We start from the raw sequence: 12,860 nt of genomic DNA on the forward strand, positions 1-12,860 counted from the left end.
GATACATGCAAAAACATTGGTACTTATGAGCAAATACATTCTAAAGGGCAAAAAGGAATCCATGGTCTCTTAATCTCTGTAAACATGCCTTTATCAAGGCCCCTCAATATTAACAGGTTCTCAACAGCACCAGGAGAACAGGCCTACAAATAATGAGTCCAAATAGGAAATGACCATGTTCCTACATGCATTTTTCAACAGGTGACTGAAAACATCTTAATGCCTTGCTAAAAGAGAAGTAATTTTATGGTTATATGCACAGAAAGCTAAATAAGACTCTTAAAACATCATATGAAAGAAAAAACCCAAACACCCTATCAAAGAGCAAGCAGTATAATCTAATGGAAATTCGTTCATTTAAACTGATAATATTTCTTGTTACTCATTAAGGAAGTAATCTTTTTGAGTATATGAGGCTGTTCATTGCATTTCAGAAACAGACCCTGTAACATTGTACATAAATTGGCTGTCCAAGTGTCACCAGGTCAAGCAAGCATATGGATGCCCACAGATAACATTCACTGGGTCAGGTTACATCATCACCACATTTGTCACCCTCTAACTCCTAGTGACATGTCAGAACCTGAGACCTTCTGTTTTCTTCCTATCAGTCTCCAGTGCTATAAGGTGAGTTAGTCAATCCAGTTCAGTTCCACTTTCCTACCTCCACGCTGTCATGTATCTCCTTCCACCTCCACCCCACAACTATGATGTAGTCTTAAGGATTTTAGCTTTAAAAGTTTGTGCTCTCAATCCTAACAGAAGGCTGTCACCTGGGAGTTACTTGAATGTTGGAATAAATGCAACAGAAGACCAAAAATGCTTAGTCTCACTGAGCACATTGCCTAAAAATCTATGCTGAAGCTGATTCAAAGGAGGTATACAACTCTACAAGTGGAACAGCTTTTTTTAAGACAGCATAATCTTTCATTTGATTCAAGAATGATTTCTTCAGGGAATGACCTCTCAAATCACTGCGCTGGTTAACGTATCATCCAATACCTCAGTCTTCAGCAGACGGAAAAGCAGCTTATTTTGTTTCCAAGCCCAGGAGGTCAAGACTGAGGCAAACACCACCTTTTGGAAACCTTGCCATGCCTTCTGGAGGAGTAAGACAAGCAAAGCAGTACACTACGATTTCCACAGCAGCGTACTGGCGCACTTCTGCTAACTGTAATTGCTTTAACAGCACCCTAGGTAGAAAAGGAAATTAATATTCCTTTGCCCATCAGCCAACTGTACTTCCCACGCAGCTTGAAGGGACCTAGCTTAGTTACTACATGTAGAATGAATCTGTTACCAGCTATGACTTATCAGCCTAGAAAACCCTTCCAGTACTTGCTGCTGCTATTCTACAAAGATGCCAAGGAATCTGGGCAGGATTTTACAGGGGGTGGGGAGTCCCATCACACTTGCAACTGGCTGCTCAACATCTTGGAACATACTTTGGTGTAGTGAGGGTTAGACAGGAGTATAAACATGTGCTTCAGGGCACCAACATCTTCATCCAAATATAGCTTCATACTAACACATGTGAATTTAAATAATTTACTGCAAAAATAATTCACTACTTTCTATCGTTGTAACAGATGTATACATTTTAGGTAAGCAAAAGTTAAGAAACTGTCCAAGTATGTGCATAAGATATATTGCAGGCTTTGATATAGCAAGAGGTAGTGGATATGCCAATTAAATTTAATACAAGTTTCAACATTAAAAAAAATAATCAAAAGTGAATACAAAACAACACTAAAACTGCTCATTAAAAAAAAATTTAAAAAAAAAAAAAAAAATCAGTGTTCCCTAGCACTAACTCAAAGAATGACTGAATTAGCAAGTTGACTCAAAGAATCCTAGCAGTAGTAAATTGGGCTTTCTAGGCCAAGTTGCTTAGGACATTTGAACAAAGGTCTGACATAAGGAAACAAGAAAACATACCCTTCTTCTCTCAAGCACCGAGAAGTAGGTGTGTCCACAAATTAAGAAATAGGCAGGTAACTACTCGCTGATCGTGGTTATGCATATATCCCTCATCAGTAAGTTAACAGGCTCTTTATACCTCATCTGTCATCTTGCCTCATGCACCTGTCACCCCCCTCGATTCTGTACCTTCCTCTGTACAAGCCTAAGCATTCCTGTAAAGCCGAGTTCAGCTCACCAGGCTGCATTAGTTTTGAATATATAAAAATTAGTGGCATTTTTAAAAGCCTCTGTTAGCGCAGTGTACACGTGCTTGGCTGCTGCTGTCCACAGTCACTGCTGGGTGTCCACATGTATGTTTCTCAAATAGCATGCTCGCCTAATTGCAGCTGGCATAGCTGCACAATACCATGTGATTCCTCGGCTCCCCAGGGAACAGAAAAGATCTCCATGGAAACAGACAGTAGCACTTGTTCTTTTGATAGTATTCTGACATGGCTGTAATAAAACTTCATTTATGACAATACATTACCATGGTTTCACCACAGATTTCTGCAGACAAGAGCTGCCATTGCTGCCATCCATTTACTGTTTTGTGTTCTGAACGTCATGCATGTTGCTCCCATGTATCAAGAAATGTATGCTGTGAGAAAATGGATGCATAAGCAAAAGAGGACACAGTGCAGTTTGGTTTGGGCTTTTTTTATTCGGACCAGAGGATTTCATTATTTGGTGAGGAACAGCCCAAAAGAATACTAAGGACTCAGCTGATTGCAGAGTAGATTAATAACAGAGCTCCTCCCACTGAAGGAGACAGGGAATATATGATCCAGAAGCAATTACACACCCAACTTGAGAGCAAAAGACCTATGTTACAGCAAGACATTTTGCTACTCCCAAATCTACAGAAGGATACTAAAGCAGCACAGAAAGCCAACAGCCTCAGTTTCCTCCGGGGTGTGCCTGGCTGAGGATGCTGGGTACAAAACGGGCACTGGAAGGGGTACTCGCTCATGCTGTTACTGGTGGTGATCAGCTTTATAGGAGGGAGAAGGTGGCAGCAAGAAGGAATCCAGATACTTTGATTTAGGACAATTCCATCCAGACAAGGAAGACAGTTACACACTTCATTACAATAGCCTCCAACAACAAGCGGAAACTGTTCCCAATTTCTTGGCTTTTAAAACATTCCAAAGTGGACATGAAGACACAAACTCAGATGTTCTAAAAGGATGGGTTTCTCACATGGCACACAGAGGACTTGTTCCCTTGCCACACTAGAGTGGCTGGTGGATAAATTCCACGGACAGTCCAGAGTTTTAACCAATTCTTGCTGTATAGTCTCAGCAAAAACCAGCCCTACTTATGTGTCATAATTAATTTCCTGTCAGTAGTTCATTTCAGCCACGCTGTTGGCAGAAGCTGGGCAATACTGGCCGAAAACCAATTAAAGGTGCTGAGGTTTGTTTGGCCAGCACCACACGGAAGTTGTCACATGGGGACAACTTCCAGAGACATAAAGATGTTGAGAAACTCCTACAGACTCAGCAGTACACTTCAAAAAGGAAGGTTACAATAACTGCAACTTTAACATTCAGAGCTTTAAATACATTCACAGTTTTGACAGGTGATAAAAAAAGACAATTTCCTTTTATGTTCATAGCCTTGTAGTAATTACAGGGTCCTGTTCCCAGAACCTAAGCAGCAGTGGGACAACAGCACCGTGGCATAGCTTCCCCATCGCTTCTCCTAAACCACAAAGACAGTAAGCACACCAGTAGCACTCGAGTAACTTGCCTTCCTGATGCAGTCAGTGTGAGAAGCCAGTCCCTCCCCAGTACCAGACAGAGTACGTTGCAGGGTACTACTGCAGCATTACCTGAAGGTAACAGGGTCCTGTTGTTTCTAAATCAGCATCAGCAGCATGGAAAAAAACTAAGAGGTTCAACCTGCATCTTACTAGAAGTCTACAAAATGAATGGTTAAACACTATCACCTCTTTCCGTGAAAGGACAGTGATTCTTGCAGCCTGCACAATGAACAAGACCTTATAATCTGAGAAAGTATGATAAATGTGGAAAGACTTTTCATTTCTTAAAGTTTCAAGCTTCTCTGTGATGCTGAACACATTTAAGCACTTTTGAATATTAGAAAGAAAATAATAAGTGGTAACAGTACACCATGAAAAACTGCTTCCTAACACGCTCCCTCTTTGCAGCCTTTTTCCATGAAAAAAGCAAGTGGGAGCTGGGAAAGGAAAGAAGAGAGCAATTGGAACATACTTCATTAACAGTTGTTTCTAACTTACAGCTCAGGGTGTTCAAAAAGGGAGTACAGACACTAGAAAGACAACCTCCCCAATAAGTTATTCTAGCAGACATGGCCACAAAAGGATGGTATCACTGGTAGTGCGAGCATGAAGTATACTTTGGAGCAGCAACCTTGGCAGATCATCATATGTTTTCCTCAAATGCTGTATTTGGCATCTGTATTGGGAAGAGAGGAAGGAAATGCTACTGAAACAAAGACGTGGCAGGCTGAGCCCTTGCATTTTTGGCAGAAGCAACAGCTAAGCAGCTGCCAACACAGCTATAGGCTCAGTTCCCTGTAGCTGAAGTGCCCAGAGGAGGTTTCAGGAAATCATTGCTCTCCTCTCCCTCCCCCATCACTTCTTTTCCATGAAACTTGGTAGGGACAAGAGCATGGCATAAAACAGCAGCAAAGACCATCATCTCAGAACAGAAGGCAGGCATGCATCAAATGCATTTATTATGCTAGACGGAAAAAGCAAACAACTGGACTAAGAATTAGGATACTTGCCAAGTCATTTCCAGGTGAGCTACCCAGAAGAAAACAAGCACTAACAGAGGAGATACTTGAAAATTATAATGCTGCTTTATACAATCATTATGCCCATAACAATCACAGGCCTTGTAGGTGAAAGAGTGGTCAAGTTCAGTGCAAGAAGCAACTACATTAATTGTACCAAGTAAGGACAGAGGCAGGCCCCCTTTCTGGTACATTCTTATTTTCACACAGTAGAGCCAGCTGCTGAAGCCCATCTCTCAATTTTTATTACCCAAATTTAATCCAAAGGTATTTTCCATTTTCTTTTCATCTAGCTGGATAAGAATGTTTCTTTTTTGCAGAATACCATGGATGTACACAGAAACTACATCTCTCATCTGGAAATCCGCTACAAGTACTAACTCCCTCCATGGCCAAAGGACAAACCAGAATGGCTGTAGGTACTCTGCCATCTCTGGGATCTGAACTTAAACACCACGCATCCAGACATGAACTCTGTTAATTTGTACTCTTCGGTGACTCAGGACAAAATTTCAAGCAACCTGTATCAGAAAGCCAGTGTAATGGCATATATGGTCCTGGAAATCCTGGCCTCAAGATTCTGGTCTTTTTGCTTCAAACTCTGTTTCATGGGGTGTCAAATGCAATCACCAAGAACTCCTTGTCTCTACTGCCCATTTACCATTCAGATTTTGGAGCACAAAATGTTTGTTTTGGATTTGGTAATCAACTTCTAAAGCACATGAAAGGATTATCAATAGCAGGGGGCAGAGGAATTAAAAACATCTTTGCTAACCATCTGTGTTTGAATAACAGCAAGCTATATGGGCCCAAACATAGAGTATTACTCAGAGACCAGGAAGAGGCTGAACTGCCAACAAGATGAGCTAAAACCCATGTTGCTTAAGAGACTCTACAGCAAACCTTACAAATAAAACAGCTCTTGAATATGTAATCTTTAACTCAGCCTATATTGACATAAACAGGATGCCTATATCACTGTCCAAACATGAACTATTTTCCTTGAACTCCCCTTACTCTTATTCCCCTTATTATTGGTGCTGCTAGAACAGCTAGACTTTCTAGATGTTATTGCAGATGCTTTGTAGATAAATGCAGATTTCACCTTTCTCTACAGTTCGAGTTAAGCATGTTTCACCAGACACATACAGGCTATGGTTTGGATGTTTCCTAAATTTCTTCTCCAAAGTATTCCCTCCCCGCTTTTTTCCCACCTAGGTCAATCCTTTTCATCCCTTTTTTTGGTTGGGTTTTTTTTGGTACAGAGACTGTGGGGTTTTGGACTTGCATGCCATTGACTGTACACAGCCGCACTAAGTCTTTAATTGCATACTTTGTAACACTCCAGTACAAATTCAATCAATTTAACAGAATTTCCAACTTCTAGTTTACTGTTAACTGACACGACAGAGATGTTTAGCTCGCCCTTCTCACACTTCCTTCCCTACTGTCTCAGAAGAAATGCATGAACATCTATTCCTGCAGACATTCTTACATACATGGTCCAAAACCACCCATACATAGCTTTATCATCTCCTAAACAAATTTATTGGGTTTGAGTTCGAAACGTTAGTTGTACAACTGACTTCAGCATCACTCACATACTAAAGTGTATGTTCCAATGCTTTTCTGAAGGAATACTGTCAAAAATGCACTAACCTTAAGCCATTGAATAGCTGTTTAGATTTATCCAATAAGTAGCAAAAGTCTGTCACTGTTTTCCTCTCTGCTTGAGGAATATCATCTTCAGCTCCTCCTGATGACATGATTTCTTTTAGGGCAAACTCAGTCCTATGAAGAAGAAAATAGCCATATTACTCAAAAATTGAGGGCTACTATGAACTGATCCAGATTAGATGCATGTACGGTTCCATGGGGATGGCAACAAAGAGCATGCAATTCTCCCACAGGTAACTCTTCTCAAGACTCATTAAAAGTAACAGCTGAGAATCAAAGCATTAGACTAATTATTGCACAATGCACTAGTTAAAACAAAGCAAAATTAAAAATAAAAGTGGCACAAGAGTCATTAAATAAAATAACTTGGAGGACTATCTTCACAAACACAAAACTGCCAACAAAAGGACTGTAACACAAACAGTACTTGGGTTTCATACTTGGACAAAGAAACCTCTAAATTTGCCTTTCTGCAGAGGTGTTTATCCTGCAGCCATATTTAGAGAGACTAGCCTCAGTTCCATTTACAATTCATTTTCTTCTGTAACTGCTGAAGACTGTAGCTCACTAGTTCCTAATGCTAAAATATAGCAATTTTAGACAGAATGCTAAAAAATACCCTGCTTCTTTACCGCTTCCTCATGACTGTTTAATTCCATGGCTTGCACTGCCCACAATTATACCTGCAGATCTATTTTTACTGTTCATAGGAGCAAAATGTCATATTGTGCAGTAATCAGCTGAACAAAAACCGAAGATATAATGTGGATAATACAAGTATTCAATAAGTAAGGGAATATGAAAGCCTATAAAGGCAGAGTGGCTTTTAAAAGCTTACTTAAACATACGTACATATAAAGTTATCCTTTAGATCATCCTAAGGCAAGCTACAGATTTATCGGCAGCAGCAACAAAACATGTTCTCTCTGAAAATGGCTGCCAGTTTAGCTCTTCTGTGCTCTCGAAGAATTTTAGTGGAAGATAAACACACCTCTAACTGGGCAAATGCAGAGCTTTTACTTTCAGCAACTTCTCTACCCTGGTAAGCACTTTTGTTAAGCAACAAGTTTCCATCTGTGCAGAAACTCTGTTTGAATGCTATTTGCACAAATAATTACCTATAAGTCCCAATTCAAGCCAGGCATTGGCAAAGGCTAATCCCTACAGTCACCGGGAAGTACCCAGAAGCATCTTTCATCAATGGTCACAAAAAACCTTCACAATAACCAAATACTTTCCTGAACAAACGCTGCATGCCTACCGCAGAAGGAATTGGCAGTTCACACACACCCATCACCACCACCTTTTGGGGATAAATTAGTGAGCATCTCCTGCCAGCCAAGCAGTTTCATGATTTCCCCGTTTAGACAAGGTAGCAGCACACATTCACTTGTCTTTTACACACCCACGTGACAGTGCACTAGAGTATTAGTGCAAGGACATGGGGTGCACTGCACAAACTATTGTTGAAGCCTTCCAGGAAAAGGTAGGAAGTATCTATGTATTGTCAGGTAACTGCAGTATGGGTGCCAGACAGTGAAAGAGAGTTCAGAAGACACCACTCAGATGTCAAAAGCTGTTGGCGTGAGCCTAGCAAGCAGGACGTGAGTATTGTGAGGACCAGCCTGTGTCTGCAATCCCTAAGCATTTACACACAGCATGAAACAAACAACACTGAATACTTAAAAGCACCAATGTATGAAAAGCACCAATGTATGAAATCGAAGTGAACAGTGACAGCTAAAAAGCAGATGTCAGAGGTAGCCAGGAGGTGATTCAGGAATTTCGGGAAGAGGGACAATACCCCAGGTCGTGTGTGCTCCGCAGCAAGGGTGACCTAAATCCTGCGGCGAGGCCCTCTGATTCTGCAGCACTCCACTGTGGTAGACCAGGCACTCTAGAGCAGCTTCAGATACATTTTCAAAAATTGAAGAGCTTGCTTAAATTGCAAAGTATATCTCATACAGTCTGTATATAATTTTATTAATTTAATGGTAAAGCCAATTTTATTTTCTGCTACCCTCAAGTTATACTATCCACCTCCCCCAACCACTGCCAACATTGGCCAACTGAATCTGTGTTAGCCCTGGCCCAGGCAAGCAAAAACAACTGCAGTTCTCACGCTGAGGGAGTCCACTAGACCCACTGTGAAGACGGCCATTTATGCAATCAATAAAAGATATGCTAGAAAATCCATTGCCTGCCAACCTGAAAGGTATCAGAAAACAGGAAAAATACTTGTTGCAAAGAAAGGAGATAAAAAAATTCTTTCAGGTTATAGACAATTAAGGTGTATTTTGAAAGCCTACTCCAAGCCCAGGCGATTCTTAAATATTTAGCATAATACTAGTTTGCGGAAAGTGAGAAAACTGAGAGGGAAAAAAAGAAAAGAAAAAGAAAAGAAAAAAAAAAGATATATTACCAAACTCAAAACAAAATATTGGAGAGTATTCTGTATGGTCAGCCTCCCAATACAGCTGTTGGCACATGGGTTTGGACCTACTACTGAAGCAAAGGGCAAAAGAACCTTTTCTGCTCATGGAAAGAAACTGCCAAAAGCAGAGAGACAACCTGTCTTCTTATCAGAGACTGCTGATGAAGGAACCTAGGAAACAAACCACATTTAAGCGCATTCTGACACTGCATAGAGACCTGAAAAATTAGCGTACCCTGGAGACGCTCCACCAGCACATTCAGTTTTTCCTTTATTCGCAGGTTCAGAAATGAAAAAAATGATTGTTGCAATCAAGCCACACAGATGGTATTAAGGCAACCAGTAGCCTGAGTTTAGGCTAAAATGTGGTATTATATAGCCAAGCTGAGGAGTAGGAGGCAGAGACTTGGATGAAGCAGCATGCAAGAGGAGCACACTTAAAAGAATAGTCAGGGATTTACTTTTTGAAAAAGAGGAAATGTAGTTAAGTCTCAGTCACTCGAACTTCTCTCCAGAAGAGAATCCCTACTGGTAAAACAGACCATTCCACATAGAAGACATAAAACTACAGTACCTGCAAGATTACATCATCACTGTACAACTGAGTAAGCTGAAATCTTAAAACACACATACACCAACATGTGTATACATACATCAAAGCTTCAGCTTTTATTGCTTTAGAGATCAAAACATAAATGTCTGATCAAGTTCCACTTCAGTGAAGTTGCCACAAGCACCAAAAGCAGAGACCTAAAGAAAAAAAAATCCAACCAAAACAAACCACAAAACTAAAAAAACCACAAAAAGTGAAGTAGCAGAAACACAGATATGAAAGGAAGGAATAACCCTGTGTCCTCTAAAATGAGTTCTTAAAAAAAAAATTCAGGTTCATTTGCAAGAAGGAACCTTGGGTTTTATGTATAGAGGACCTGCCTGCCTTACAACAATAGAAGACTTCTGATACAACTGTATGTCACGTGAACTTAGCAAAGACAATAAAAACTAGATTGTGTTGAAAAATTCAACAGTTCCAATGCATATTATTACCCCAACATCTGATATTATTTAAGCAGGTGACGACCATCGCAAACATGGAATGTGCTCAGTGTTCCATGGAAGATTATCGTTGTAAAGCACTATTACCTATCATGACCAAAACAGTGGTTTAAAACAAAGACGTGTACTTAGATCATTATGGTACTACACCTCAAACTTTGCATGTGTGTGATGGCAAAATTTTCCCAGAACTTCTGCTAAAACTTCTAAATTTATTCCCAATTTTAACTTCCATTACAACCAGTACTCAGCAATAGGATGTTGATACAAAAAGACTGAAATACAGCTAATAGTAGTAAACTAAAAAAACTGATAACAATAGTTGCTGCTGTGAAAACATCCTTACCATTCAGCACTCCAAATATGCCTTCAACCCAGTTCTAATCTGGATTGCCATATGTATCTCATATCACATAAAAGAAAGACTTCCATGTTAGATGTGGAATAAAACATTCAGTGCATACTTTCATCAGCATGCTTTGAATTACACATTTAATGCTTACGCTAGAATGACCTTTGAACAGAACTCTGAGTAACTCAAAAAACTCTGTCCTGGATCATGGTCTGAAAATTTTATCTACCAGCTTTTCAGGCATGCTTAGCCTTACTTCATTGTTTGCCAAACACTTTGATGGTATTCCTCTCACTCAAGCTGAAGCACTTAAACAGTAAGACAGATGCAAAAATTAATCTCATTTTCTACTGATGCTTCTAGAGGGAGAGAGGTGACCATAAGACACTTGAACAGAATGAATGGAGAAGATTCTGGGTGCTTATGAAAAGCTACTCCATTAGTACATAATAAATTAAACGCAGAAGCCTCAATATGCCCTCTTTGTTTCTGGGTTATTTCTTAATAAAACAGCTAAATCACAGTTAAAAGTAGAATGAAATGAAACCTTAGTTACCCAGACAGTTATGAAACCATCTCTGTTCTTAATGACCTGAAGATGCAAGCACAATTGCCTCTGGGATAGAATAGATGCAACAGACATAACACCTCCAGGATGACAGAACAGGTATGCTCCAAATAATCCACTTTGGACAGCGACAATGCATGAGATGAAGTTCCACTCTCTTGCAGGATAATTAAAGGCATGTTCTGGCTCTGCCACATATTACACTCAGAAAACAGGAGCACTTCTAAACTATCCAGTGTATTTACACATGTACACAGTACTGTGGAAAGTCCTACTGAAAAATCTTTAAAGGTTACACTTTTAACTGTAAGCATGAGTCCTGCTCAGAATGGACTGGGTCCTTACTCACTACATGTCAAATGTATCTTTGTGATGATTATAAAATAACACCATACAGAAAATACATTATAAAATATTCAGACTGAATCACATCATGGGCAAACAGTTTTCCTTCTAGGAAAAAATAACCAGGAAAAGAAATAAGGGTTTCAACCAAGAAAGAAATAAAAGCAGCAAAGAATTAAGTGAGGTAGTAATAAGCATGACAGTTTCCTTCTGTGAGATATCTTTAGAAAAGCTGCCAGAACGTAATTCTTCCACAGAGCTCAAATTCAAAGAAGCATTTTCGTTACAGACATGTGACAGCCGCTGCTGCAATTTAAACCCTGGTTTCACTCAGCCACAGCACATGCCTGAATATGAAGGAAAGATGGGAAGATAGAAAGAAAAGGACAACAGGAGACGTTAAATTATAGGTGAAGCTGGCTCTTCCAGCTGACTGAGAAGGAAAATAAAATTAGCTCCCTCATGCACTGGTTTTGGCTTATTATGCTCCGGAGGGGGTGGTATTTGGTGCTGTACAAAGGAAGAACTACTATCACGAGCAGCTCAGGAAAGGAGGAGGTCTTCCCTGCACTAAAGACGGTGTTGTAATGCAGCAGCATTACAGAGAGGAGAAAGAATTATTATTAGAAACAGCAAGTGGGCACAGCAAAGGGAGGAATATAGCTACTGACATCGCCCTTTCCTTGGGGACTACTGAGCTGCAAATGAAAAATATAAATAAAATGCAACCAGCAGTACATCCACATGTGGACCTCTCCTCTTTGAAAGCAACCCCACACATCTGTGCTCCTCTTCTGCAGACAGTTCTCCCAGTTTTGACAGCCCAGCTATACCAGAAGTATTACCTACTTAATTTTTTGTTCTTGTGTTTGAAAATGCTTTTTGTTTTCTTTCATGCAAATGAAACTATTGAACTGTTTTGCATGACAATTTTTCTTCTGTTTTCTGAAGCAGCTCATGTTAAAAAATGATCTCCAGAGCCTGCAAAAGGTGATACTGAAACATTCGTTTAAAAGACTGTTAAAATAAGTCAGAAAATGGTGACTTCCAGCAGAACTTATTATTCTCTCAAAGATTCTGCCAACTCCTCAGGCCATACAAGGCAGAAAAATTGTGCTAGCCAAGCTCTGCACTTCGCCTGCCAGGTTCTTTCCAACACAGTCTCTCTGAATGTACAATTCCAGGTTTGCTTAGTACAATACATTAATAGATTTAGCAAATTCATCTCATTGCAGCACCCAGCACAGAAGAACTTACAGGCACCCCAGAAGATGGCAAGACTATGCAAAGCAGTTGGAATTGAAAGGCAGCAGGAGGAGGGGTATGGGAAACGGATGAAAGTTTCATGATGCTAGCCAGTATTTTTAAAGTTATGTGTCACTTACATCACACACGTTTCCACTTCCCTGTGGTTTGCCGTCTTTTGGCTAAGGTTTTCCAGGCTCAGCTGGAAGGGAAAAAAGAGTGCTGAAGTCAACAGTATGCACTTCCTACTGGTCCTATACTGGGACTCGGGCTTGCTAAGCGAGACACGCTTTGTGAACGGTGAAGGAATACTCTGGTTCAAGGAAATCAAGCTGACAATGAAAGTCAAGCATAGATATGTTAAATAACCGTATTACACACACACCTTGGCCAGACTTTATCACTTAGCCAGGATCACTATAATCTGCTGCCTG

The 12,860-nt window shown here is 40.2% G+C and overlaps 1 protein-coding gene across 11 annotated transcripts in view; it reads right to left on the reverse strand.

The window, feature by feature from the left end:
- The window catches only part of SCAI (suppressor of cancer cell invasion), a 49,144-nt gene that overhangs the window by 26,680 nt on the left and 9,604 nt on the right, over positions 1-12,860 (reverse strand). For 4 of the 11 annotated variants that reach the window (XM_056351490.1, XM_056351491.1, XM_056351495.1 and 1 more), the window contains one exon: positions 6,409-6,540. In XM_056351490.1, coding sequence (XP_056207465.1) covers positions 6,409-6,540 — 132 coding nt within the window. Of the gene's footprint in view, positions 1-6,408; positions 6,541-8,230; positions 8,333-8,848; positions 9,032-9,513; positions 12,538-12,566; positions 12,629-12,860 lie in introns of those variants that run through there. The other 7 variants (XM_056351488.1, XM_056351487.1, XM_056351492.1 and 4 more) reach the window with 5 other exon arrangements.

Source organism: Falco biarmicus, chromosome 9 (genome assembly GCF_023638135.1).
Source record: "Falco biarmicus isolate bFalBia1 chromosome 9, bFalBia1.pri, whole genome shotgun sequence".
NCBI lineage: Eukaryota > Metazoa > Chordata > Aves > Falconiformes > Falconidae > Falco > Falco biarmicus.